At 39.1% G+C, this 12,766-nt stretch overlaps 1 protein-coding gene across 2 annotated transcripts in view; it reads left to right on the forward strand.

Moving 5' to 3' along the window:
• Nucleotides 1-12,367, forward strand: part of LOC124123466 (lysine-specific demethylase 3B-like) — a 109,355-nt gene extending 96,988 nt beyond the window's left edge. Inside the window, exons 12-25 of one of the 2 annotated variants that reach the window (XM_046486666.2) lie at nt 2,857-3,021; nt 3,375-3,681; nt 3,867-4,059; nt 4,212-4,312; nt 4,684-4,812; nt 5,165-5,326; nt 5,690-5,788; nt 5,959-6,077; nt 6,863-7,721; nt 8,017-8,238; nt 8,543-8,668; nt 9,191-9,330; nt 9,925-10,236; nt 10,419-12,367. In XM_046486666.2, coding sequence (XP_046342622.2) covers nt 2,857-3,021; nt 3,375-3,681; nt 3,867-4,059; nt 4,212-4,312; nt 4,684-4,812; nt 5,165-5,326; nt 5,690-5,788; nt 5,959-6,077; nt 6,863-7,721; nt 8,017-8,238; nt 8,543-8,668; nt 9,191-9,330; nt 9,925-10,236; nt 10,419-10,496 — 3,012 coding nt within the window. In that variant the 3' untranslated portion in view covers nt 10,497-12,367. The remainder of the gene's footprint in view (nt 1-2,856; nt 3,022-3,374; nt 3,682-3,866; nt 4,060-4,211; nt 4,313-4,683; nt 4,813-5,164; nt 5,327-5,689; nt 5,789-5,958; nt 6,078-6,862; nt 7,722-8,016; nt 8,239-8,542; nt 8,669-9,190; nt 9,331-9,924; nt 10,237-10,418) is intronic. The other variant, XM_046486667.2, reaches the window with a different exon arrangement.
• Nucleotides 12,368-12,766: the final 399 nt, after the last annotated feature.

A 12,766-nucleotide genomic window follows, 5' to 3' on the forward strand; every position in this document is an offset into this window, starting at 1 on the left:
TATGCTGACCTACATCCCCAACGCAACATATGTTGCCATTTACTCTGCCATTCTTGTAATCTCATATTTCACCATCACAGCCAGTGAAGCCATCACATGAAGCTGTTTTTGCTTTCAGGATATTTTACTGTGCACATGTGTTTGTCCATGAAGTTGTGGGCACACTTGTGTTATGGGTATTTATGGTGTTTTGGGGCTGATATTGTAACACATGGCTGTCAAATACTCGTTACATTATTCATGAAACTAATATTGAATTGTAAATACTGCCCATGGGTTATTAATGTATTGTGTATCGATGTCTTGTCACAAGTGTTGGTGGTAGTAGAATGATTCATAGCCCAACATAGGTCTGATGTCATGGTGTAGTTTTCCAGACAGTTTTGTATCTGATGTCATGTGGAATTTCCTGTAGAACAAGGTGTATGGCTGTAGATGATTGATGTTCATGGTGCATCTAGTGTCAATTCTTTCTATACACATCTACTGTAATAGTAGGATACTGTGTCATGTCGTTCACTGGAATAGCAGAACAGTAGAGTATGTTTGCTGCTGCAGCTTGTGACTGTTGGCTCTTTGACTCCTTGATTGTAAATCAATATTATGTTTTGTCGGGTGCTCTTGGGCTTTGAGATTTAATTATCTATCTTTTTAGCTCACCTTATCCAAAGAAATAGATTCTTTCGTCATTCATTCATCCTTTTTTTGTTTATAGATTGTTTCATATGAAACCATGAGCCTGTGAAACAGATTTCTCCATACATGCTACACAATTCTGACTCGTGTTTTACTTGAAGTCATATTTTGAAAGTAATTCTGGCTTGTTACTCAAAAATACCTGCATGTATAATTGTGAAATAACAGAAAAATGTTTGGTCATTCTAATGCTAGTTTTAATTCAGATTGTAAAGATTGTTCTTACATAGCACCTGTGCCAAAAATGACCAACCGTTATTTCATAGAGATAATTGTTTTGAATATTTTTAAAAATCAGTTTAGATTAAGAACACTTTGTGAAAAATATATAGATGTTCATCATCAAGTAATTGTTTTGATAATCCTTTCTGTTCTGTGACCTGTTTGTCTGTTTCATTAAGGTTATAAAGATTTCAGTAGTTTTACAGTTTTTTTACATGTGTCTTTTCAGCCATACAAGCAGTGGTCCTATAAACTTGAAATTCTAATCTTTTATTGAAAACATGATCTCTTCCAGAAGTATGTTTTCTCAGTTAATTGAACATTTGAGTTTGTAAAGTAATCTGTCTCATGGAAGTTCAATACAGAATATTAGGTCGGGTTTCTTTTGTCACGAGATAGTGTTCCTGCCTCAGCAGCTTATGCTGCGTTGATCAGAGAAATGAAAAGATTGTATTTTACCAAGCACAATAATATCTTTATGCCTACTATGAACAGCCACCAGCTGGTGCAAGTCATTCCAGCCATATACTATACAAATATCATCCGTATATCATTCATATATAATTCATATATAATTCATATATCATTTTTATATCATTGATGACATATATCATAGGTGACCCCAATGTTCAACCAGTCAGGTCAGGCAGATGTCTTTATTACTGTCCTGATTTAAATGCTAGCTTTAGAAAGAGTAAATAATTGGCTGTGTGATTGAAAGCCTTGCCTGCATAGTGTTCAGTGACTATGTTTGGATACTGTATTGAAGTAATGTGAACGTGGGAACTCCACTTCTCACTGACCCCTTGCCTACATCACTTGTTCACAACACCTGCATACAAAAACAAATATGTCAAGCTCTCAAGCACATGTCAAATAAGTTGGAAAATCTGCGCATGTTGCATATAAATCCTTCACTGGTATCATCTGCAAAACAAAAGATGTGGCAATGACCTAGGATCATTATTTGCATTGTGCTAATCAAAATGAATTTATGTCATATCTGTTTATTCAATATACAAGGATGTAAATTCGAGCTGTAAATAATCCAAGTTGTCACAAGTATACAGAGTCCTTGTCAAATCGCCTTCAGATTCTTTGGTGAATGCAGAAAGAAGTGCTGTTCTCCCAAAACTGCTTATATAAAGAGTTTACTATATTGCACAACACAGCGCATCCAACACAAGAATGTAACTGGGCCCCTTTCACAAATACCTCTGTAGGCAGTTTGAAAAATAGATGGTGTCAGTTTTCTTTAAAGATGTTGAAACAGATTTGTTGGTTGGATAGAATCATGTGACTTGGTCTGTTTTTATGTTAGTTGCCAAGGGAGCGTATTCATGCTCCTAGTATTTTTTCGTAGCCTTCATGTAATGTGACTTTTTGGCCATGATAGCTCCGACACAGTGTTTATTTTGTTTGAACTCTTGACATCATTGTGGAGTTTTAACATATTATTGGTTTCGGGGAAATGTTTTTGGAGATAACTTTGTGAATATTAATTACATAACACATAATTCTGACAAAGAAAGCATACTGACATTGATAAGTCATTTAGGAATATTTGCCCTAATTGTATATGGTGTTGAATAAATGTCATTTTCTGTATGTAAATTGAATTATTTTTTCACAGCTATTTAATTGCATAATGCAGTTTCAGGGTTAGAACTTAACGCTTGCCCTCTATCCCAGGGCTAGTAACAATTTCCACATTTCCACATTTCCACATTATTTTAACATTACAAGGGCATTTTATCTTTAACCGGGCTAGTAAAGATTTTGAGTTTTGTTCTAACCCAGCAGTTTGTTATTGAATTAGTGACATGATGATGTCAGATTGTTGTGTCATCACTCTAGTGGTGATAAATAGAGTGTAATTAAAATCATTTTTACACTGTCATTACCAGTCCATGTAATTGGCTATCTTTATCCCTTCAGTGCACTGAGAGCACACAGCCAAAGAAGAGAGTGAAAACCAAGAAGGCCAACAACACTGGCGCTAAAAAAATTAAAACAGAGGAACCTGCAAACAATTCCCGGAAGAAGGCAGCCAATAAGCGAAAAGAGAAGGAGACAAAAGAAGCTAAAACAAAGGAAATCAAGGTTAGATCATCATCTGTTCAAAAGCCATTTGAGAGAGTGCATATCTGTAATTGCTGAGTACACACGCTAAGGACATGGTGCAGTGGAGTGCTCTGATGCAGCCATATTGATTCAAGAACTCAAGACCAGTCAGGGGTCTCATTCTCTGATGGCTTTGGTTCCTTATTTTCCATATTCTATATCAACCACTGGTTTGCTGGACTCATTAATGTGCAGTATGTTGTGATGTACCTAAGTACATGTTTGGAGAGTTATGAATAGGATGGTGTGATGGAAGCAGTTATATGGAGAATGTATTTGAAGATATAAAAAAACAACATAATTACTTTATTCAAAACCAATTATTGTTGCAGAAGGAAGAAGAAGCTGTAGCAAAAAAGGTTGAAGAGAAGCCCAAAGTACCATCAACTAAGCCATCTCGGGAGAGAGATAGTGTTAGCCCACCACCTCCGTCCAATACCAAACAACAACAACAACAGCAGCAGCAGCAGCAGCAACAACAACAACAACAACAACAACAACAACAACAACAACAACAACAGCAAGAAAGTCCATCCCAGCAGCTGAAACAGACTGAAGCTCCAGAGCAACCAGTCAAAGAAAAAAAGAAAAACAGGAGGTCCAAAGAAGCTGCAAAGGATTCTCAAGATGGCAAAAATGGTTGGTAAAAGCTATCTTACTGTCAAGGGGAGATAATATCACTTGACCTAGATTCTGACACTCAAGCCCAGGTTTGTTCTTGGGTTTTAAAGAGTGAGAGTTTGTTGTAGAAAATATCATCTTTGTTTCTTGATGTACACAATATTTGATTGATTAATTTATATATTTTTTCTCCTGAATTTCAGGTTCATCTTTCAACAAACCGCTAGTAAAGCACTCTGTTGCGACACTGAAGCGAACATGTCAACCTTTTGTCCAGGATGCCTCTTGTGCTGAAATTACACCAAAGCTGATGAAATGTAGAGAGTGCAAAATGACACCCACCCAACGCAGCAAGAAACTACCCAACATCTTCTGTAGATTCTATGCGTTCAGAAGGTATGGGTGGTTCTCCGGCTTTCTCTTTTTTCTGAATGTATAAATTATTTTATTAATTTTTACCTACAATAAATATATTGAATGCATGCCTCGTGACTGATTTATTACATGTGTATGTATATACTGTATGTTTAGTCTATATATTTCAACAGGCTGCGCTACAGTCCAAAAGGTGTGGTGACGATATCTGGCTTCTCCGAGTTATCTGATGCAGAAATGGATGACATTGAACCCTGGTTATCCAGAACACCAGGTAATCCAGGAATACATTCATCATCTCTTCACAGAACTGCCGAAGATGTAACATTTGATAATATTAGCCAAAAATAAAGCAATCCCCAAACAAAATTGCAAAACCCAAAAGATATCCTTCTTTTAACTGAAAATGATTTGTTTCTAAACTGATGAAAAAATAATTAAAAAATACAAATATGCACCTTTCATGGGAGTTAGATGTTCTTTCAGAATGAAAGGTTTTACCTAGCCTTAGTCAGGTGGAATTAACATCACAAGGTTGTCATGATGACCTTTTCATGTCAAGAAATTGTTTTAACAGTAGGCTAATTATTTGTTAGATTTCTTGTGATGAAAATAATATTGCTATAATTTGTGAATAACTTTCAGTTCAAGAGCCTGCTTTGGATATTGAGACGTCTAAGTTTATCATCACTCGTGTTGGAGACAAGTTCTGCGAACTGGTGGAGCAAGAACGTGAAACGAAAGCCCTGGCCGGGACCAACGGTAAGGGAAAATGTAGGATCATTTTTCACTTTTCCTTTTTCCACAAATCACCTCATTCTTCACCATTTTAACCATTAATGATCCGATTTACAAAAATCATTGTTTGTTATTGATTGATCAGAATAGATAACTGAATATTTGGAAATCACTCTGTCTGGTTAAATGTTGATGAATGAGGATCATTATGATTTAAAAATGTCACATGCAAACTTTTAAGGATCTAACAAATATCAGAAAGCAATTTTATATTTGATTTCATTGAAGGATAATCCCTAGTAAAGATTTGTTTGAATTTCATACTGAAGTCATATATGGTGACTATAAACTGTAACATTATAGAATAAATTATGTACTATTTTTTCAGCTAAAATAGCATGGAAGCGAGCTGTGACAGGAGTGCGTGAGATGTGTGATGTCTGTGATACAACGTTGTTCAACATGCACTGGGTGTGTCATAAATGTGGCTTTGTCGTCTGCCTTGACTGTTACAAGGTGAAGGTCAGGGGCAGCAAGGATGATGGCAAAAGTGAGTCCATGTTCATACCCTGAAGGAAGGGAGTTAGTTGTTCATCCTGGCATAGCTCAACAAATCTTGATTGAAGCAGTGTGTGTTGAAATAAATTCAATAAACATCCTGGTTGTATTTATTTTATTTTTGAGTTCAAAGTATTATTACTATCCAGGAAATATTTTAAGTTGGTTTATGTCACAGGTGGCATTTATTTATAGATGAACTGTCTCATTCAGTTTAGTTATAACTGGCCATTAAGGATTATCAGTGTATCAGTTATTTGATGTGATGCCAAGGAGCTCTATATTGATTAACGCTAGAGTAATGGCTACCTTCTGACTTGTTCGTAAATACTAACAAGTTGATTTTGTACTACAGAGGCACTTGAGGAGGATCATCGATGGCTAACCTGTAGCGCCAACAGACAGCCTCATGATGCGGAGAAACTCATGCTCACTCAGATCATTCCTAGTGATGGTAAGAAATTGATATTTTTACCGAAAGCCTTCATTTCATGCACTTCTCTAATATGTGAATATATTATGAGAAAAAAATCAAAAGACTAATTAGTTAACAATGTTTTCGTGTTATCCATGAATGGGATAGTGAATGATTTTCCTGGAAATGCATTTTTTTCTGTCTTTCAGCATTGTGGGAACTTGGGAAGCTGATCCATGAGATCAGAGCTAAGTGGGCCATTCCAGCAAAGTGTCCATGTGGTCAGGTTACAGATGCCAAGATCTCTGGGAAGAACGGGCTAAATCAGGTGAATACAGACATACATGTTCTTTATTACAGTAACTTGTACACTGGACTGGATGGTGTAGGTAGCTCAGTGGTTAAAGAGTGCCAATGTTCCACAAACCAAGTCATTTCTGGAAACCCTGGATTGAATTCATGAGTGCAATGTGTGAAGCTCATATCTGGTGTTCCAAGTTGTGACATTGCTCAAATATTGCCAAAAGCAGTGTAAAATCATACTCACTCATTCACTTATGAATGAAAGAATGAATGGTTGTTGCCTTCAATCATCGACCGCCTCCGTGGTCTTGTGGTAGAGCGTCCGCCCGGAGAGCGGAAGGTCCAGGGTTCGATCCCGGGCCGCGTCATACAAAAAGACGTTAAAAGATTGTACTTGTTGTTACCCTGTCTGGCGCTCGGCATTAAGGGGCTAAAACAAGGACTGGTCGGCTCGGAGTCAGTATACTGTGTCTGAGTGGGGTATTCATGTTAAACTGCGGCATGATATCTCAGTGAGCTAGCACTATAAATCGGCATCAGTCCGGACTAGTACAAGCAGCCACACACACACATACACGTGCATGCACGTCGCTATATAAGTGCAATAATCTTGGACGCGACGTTAAACTCAATTTCACCTCACCTCACCTTCAATCATCACAAAGATAAAATGTAGACTTGGTCTCTCTTCTCTAACACTGTTGTATGGCTGTTATATCCTCACTCACTGGGAGTAAATATTCGCAAGATTTTCTGTGTCTATATCTGTAAATGAGCATGTATTTTAAATGGAAATGCTCTATATTTCAGCAAATCTTGAATAATTTGTCTGGTAAAAAGGCCCTGGTGAATGGTGTGGGTGAAGAACCTCACCATGGGAAGAAATCTAAGAAGCAGTCTCACCATTCATCTAATGAGGTCAGTGTCAATGGCAAGGGCACTTACAACCCAGACATAGCCTCTTCCCCTCTCAGTCTCCTCGCTGATGTCGCATCCATGGATTCCGAGAGCAGTCGAGATCGCAGTGACTCGCCATTCAGCAAGAGGAAGTCTGACCAACAGGAGAAGAAAGCTGCTAGTGAGCCTGCTGCTGAATCCAACGACCCAAATGACAAGAAGATGCCTGCGAGCTGTTCAACTCTACGTGAGCTGCTCACCAAGACTGCGGGCAAGGTCAAGGTGCAGAACGATGGTAACAAGACAAAATCCAAGGCGAAATCGTCTGGGAACACCCTCGATGATATCATTCAGTCGGTTGTGGAGAAAAGCTGTCGTGACATTGACAACACCCAACCATTCAAGTTCATGCATTATACGCCGCGTCTTGGTGGCTGGACCCGCGACCTGCCAATCATGGTGCACAACCTGACTGAAACTAGTGTTCTCTATCCTGATGTTCCACATTCCTGGCTGTGTGATGGCCGACTGCTGCGCTTGCATGACCCGCGACACAAGGGCAACTTTAAGATCTTCCAGGAACAGTGGAAGAGAGGCCAACCTGTGTTGGTGTCAGGGGTCTCCAAGAATCTAGACTCTACCTTGTGGCATCCTAAGTCATTTGGAAGTGACTTCGGTCATCAGGAGAATGACCTGGTTAATTGTCGCACTGGAAATGTCATCATTGGACATCAGATGGGAGAGTTCTGGGATGGCTTTGAGAGGATTATAAGTAAGGATATTTCATAACTGTTTGCTTTAGTGAACCTCTTGAGATTTGTTGTAGGAATTGATTAATATGAAGAATAGTTGTTGCAGTCTAACCAGGTTGATTGTTTGTTATCGTACCTAAAAGCAGAGCTCATACTATCAACCACTGGTTAACCTGGCCAAGGATACATTCTTTACTACCTTGCAATATTGCTGACTGGAAATCATTCAAAAACGAATGTGTTGTGTTAGTTATTTTAGTTAAATTATTACTAATGTCCACTGGTAATTCATGTGACTATTTTGTTGTTGTGCAGGTCGTCCACAAGATGAGAACGATGACCCAATGTTGTTGAAACTGAAGGACTGGCCTCCTGGGGATGATTTCAGTGAACTCCTGCCTCGTCATTATCAGGACCTGATGCAGGGGCTTCCGCTACCTGAATACACTGACAGACAGGGCAAACTGAACCTTGCATCTCGTCTACCTGACTTCCTGGTCAGGCCGGATCTGGGACCCAAGATGTATAATGCCTATGGTGAGTGATGTCAGATGAGATTTTGTAGAGAAATGTATCTGATGTACAAAGGGTAGCCTTAGCATCTTTGTTCATAATTATCCAGGTTTGATTTTATGTAAGATAAGAATTTAGAACAATTGATAGTGGAAGGTGTTGATGGAGACATTCCATCCATCTTGGTCCTCAGCATCATTGTTGACATGTTGATTCTATGCAAGCTGAACATATATTGAAGGATAATTGACTAGATAATGTTTTCAGAGGTTCTGATTTGGATTCTGTGCATTTAGATAAATGTCTTAATTTTATGTTTGTCTTGCAGGCTCAGCCAGTTTCCCTTCTGAGGGGACAACAAATCTCCATCTGGATATCTCGGATGCTGTCAATGTGATGGTGTACGTAGGCATCCCCTGTGGTGGAGAAGGTGGCAAGGAGGTGCATGAAGCAGGTAGGATATTCTGTAAATAGGTTGTGAATCTGTGTTGAAATTGTATATGATCTGTGACAAAGGTGTAGCCCGAAATTGTCTCATGGCATCATTTTCAGTTGATTGAAACTGTTCATATATAGACTTATCAGCTGAGCATGAAAGGCCAAACAAAATGTTAGATACTCTGACTTTTGACTAATGCCTTAAGTCACTGACTGCTGGTTGTAGATGGTGGTAGTGTGAGTGATACATCCACGTTGGCTGACGCTGATGTGAAACAGCTGTAGCAAGGACCAACTGGGACTGTGTTTGTAGATGCAGTAGTATTGATTGCGGATATTAGAACTCCACAGCTGTTGCAATGTTTAGTGACACATGGTGGATACTGATTACAGATTGGTTCTGCTATATTTAGGGTCCTTCATTTTTCTAAGAAAAAGACGATTTTATGGTATTGATGTGCAGGGAGTATGATGTTTTAATTAACATAAGAAGTCATCAGTTGTCCTATGTATTTATGTTTGACTTATGTGTTTGCAGCTGCAGTGAAGGCTATTGATGATGCTGGGTGTGATTCCATTACGAAGCGTCGTGTGAGAGAGGTGAACGAGGTGCCTGGTGCTCTCTGGCAAATCTACGATGCCCATGACGCTGACAAGATCAGAGATTTCCTCAACAAGGTATGTATGCTACACATATTCACAGAGAATAGGGGGCGGTCGGGTAGCCTAGTGGTTAAAGCGTTTGCTCGTCACGCCGAAGACCCGGTTTCGATTCCTGACATGGGTACAATGTGTGAAGCCCATTTGTTGGTGTCCCCGGCCGTGATATTGCTGGAATATTGCTAAAAGCGGCGTAAAACCATACTCACTCACTCACAGAGAATAATATCCTGTACAGTTGTAGATACCATGGCTAAACTCACAAGAACCCAATTCCTTTAAGGGTCTAACTAGATCTAATGAGTGCCCCCCCGGTCTGATCACCATGTTCAGCCATCTGTTTTCCGTTTCCAGAGCAGAACTCCAAAACCGTTATATATTTCTTGTTGAAACTTTCTAAATAGATCATTCTAGTTGGGAACTGATGCCTTTTGATGATTTGTGATTTATTTTTTTTAATTTATTTATTGATTTTTTTTTTCCATGAACAGTAGAACATGTAGAACAGTGTAACACCACTTCTTGTGATCTGTTTAGAAATGTTATTTAATATTTTCTTTTGTATGTGGATTAAGAATCTTCTGAATTCTATATCATGTTTTTTGTCTGTAGGTTGCGAAAGAGCGTGGTGAGACGATTGAACCAGACCATGACCCAATCCATGACCAGAGCTGGTACCTTGATGAGGAGCTCCGGGAGCGAGTGTACAAGGAGTATGGTGTACAGGGCTACACTATTGTGCAGTGTATGGGCGATGCTATCTTCATTCCCGCAGGTGCCCCACATCAAGTGAGGAATCTGCACAGCTGCATCAAGGTAGCGGAGGACTTTGTGTCACCGGAACATCTGAACCACTGCTTCCGTCTCACACAGGAGTTCCGCCAACTTTCCGACACTCACTCCAACCATGAAGATAAACTACAGGTGAGAAATTGTCAATCTCCTACAGTCATATCTCCTTTCTGCGTAGCTGTGGTATTCCAAGACGTCTGACAATTTGGAAACATCTGACAATTTTTCACAACGAAAATAAGCCTACGAAGTTGTAGAATAAAACAAGTGACTGTATTATCCACTGACTAATAATATTACGGTGCTCATTTCAGGTAAAGAACATCATCTACCATGCTGTGAAAGATGCTATTGCTGTTCTCCGGGACACAGACCCTGACGAGGATGACTGATCCATCCCATCAAAACTGATGCCAAATCTGGCAGAACCCTGACACCTGCACCTCTCAATAAGAGAGGACCACAGATATGAGAAGGATTCCTTCACAATCTGCAATGGACAGCACTGCAGAATGTGACGCTGCAAATGCAGATGGCTTCAGATCGGAAGTAATTAGAATCAAAGACCACAAACTGGACACCAGTCAAGTACTATTACTCGACACCAGTCAAGTGATGCTTGACCTACCTGGACTGACAAACACTCGTGCTGCAGATTTTTAAAAGTGCTCAAAATTAAAGGGAGACTACTAATGTTGCCCCTGTTACATCTGCTGTAGGCCATGTGGACGAACAGATATACTGACAGTTAAGGCATCAGGAAGGAAGCACCACTGCCATGCTACTATTAAAACAGAAGCCTTCCTGCCTGCCTAGAGTTGTGCCACAGGCCGTAATAGGTGCTTGGATGCTACAAGATCCCCAGGAACAAGGTGGAAAGGAGAGACTGGGACAGCTCACTTGGGCTTTGCTTTATAACTTTCTTTCTCTCCTTTGTTTTTGGATTTACAAGAACTGTGAATTGTTTGTGTTGGTGCATAGTATGGACCATGTATATTGTGGAAATGTTCTAGATGTGCGTGTTTCGGCTTGAGAAGGATCTTGCTTGAAGGAGTTAACTGTACAAAAAAGTGCTCAATATGATTTCAACACTGGCTGTGTAGAATTGTACAAGGTGTCAAGTGTGATTATCGGCATAGAGAAAGAGATTTTGCGAAGTAATAACCTCTTTCCATCTTTGCTGATCTTTTCCAATTATTTTTAACATTTGCCGAGTTAAACGTGAAGAGTTTAATATGAACTTATGGACTACGTAATAAATACTTTGATGTTTAGGGTGAAAAGACACTGTATGTAGCATTGGCTACTGGACAACTTGGCTTGTTATTGTTGTATCTTTTTAAATCTTTTTTTTTCTCTTAAATCTCCGAGGCATAAAGCCATGTGATTCAATGGTCAGGGATTTTGCGTTTGCCAAGCCTATAGTACGTGATAGCCTTATTAATATGAGAATTGTATAATTTAATTTACCTGAGACTATATGAAGGTCGTCTGTAGTATAGTGATGGAGTTCACAATGGTTGTATGCCTCTTTAGGCTTACTGTATACTATGTAATATGTCTCAACTCTTAAGTTGACGGTGTTTATGTTTGTCAAAAGACTAAGGGCAGTCTTGCCCCCACAGTGTTGTATAGACCTACTGCATTATGTTGTATATATACACAGAGTATCGTTATCACATTGCTGTATCATCAGACTGTTTCTATGGGGCCATACCTCCGTATTACACATTTCACATTCATAATCCCTGTTATTTCATCGTTGGCTTTCATTTTTACATTCATTATATTATTTACATTTCCCTTTCACAGAACATTGTGGATTGGCCATACCAGTTATCATTTGTTTTCACATTTTTGCATTTCTATTTAAGAAGCTTTGTGAATAAGCATGCAAAATATTGCAATCTTGAAGGTGTTCATAGTTCTGACGACTATAGTGTTAGAAATACGTACCACTAGCAAAAGTGTGGCTAAGGACACTGCAGTGGCCCTTGAAAGATGGACTGCTGTTGGTGAGATAGGGGCGTAGGAAGCGTCAGTCATGTCAACAAGTTGACAACCATACTTACATCCATCTTGTTAATGACTACATATTACATACTAGCCGTGTACAGACCATGATAGATTATTTTTATAAAGAAATGTGGAGCAAAATGTTTATTGTTCCTTTCAGGCAACATTGACGTGTTACGCATAACAGCTAGAGACTTTTAGTATTGTCCTATCATTCTTAATAAAAAAGATTATTTCCCCCTGATAATATCTGGGTTTTGTTGTCTTTATGGATGTGATGTTGGAGGGTTAGTAGTCCCAAATTGAGTCTCATTGATCCTTAATCTAATGTGATCTCTCTGCTGAAAGAGGTATGGTATAGGAGTAAAATTTCAGATTTTTATCTGATTGGCTCAAATTTGACTGCCAATATTGATACTTTCATTGGTCGTAAATTCACAGCACATCAGGGTTTTACTTACAAAAGTGGGGGTGATGACCTCCAATAATTAGTTTTACGGGTCCTTGCAGGCAATATGAGCGTCCTGTAAAGTAATGAAATGGTTTTGTGTACTGTAGATAATTACTTTAGGGCCTGGAATGAATCAATGATCTTGTAGACAGTGGTCATGATTGATCAATGAAATGATTGACACCTATAACTGCT

The sequence above is a fragment of the Haliotis rufescens genome, unplaced genomic scaffold, assembly GCF_023055435.1.
Source record: "Haliotis rufescens isolate VD_foot unplaced genomic scaffold, xgHalRufe1.0.p SCAF_54, whole genome shotgun sequence".
In the NCBI taxonomy this organism is placed as follows: domain Eukaryota; kingdom Metazoa; phylum Mollusca; class Gastropoda; order Lepetellida; family Haliotidae; genus Haliotis; species Haliotis rufescens.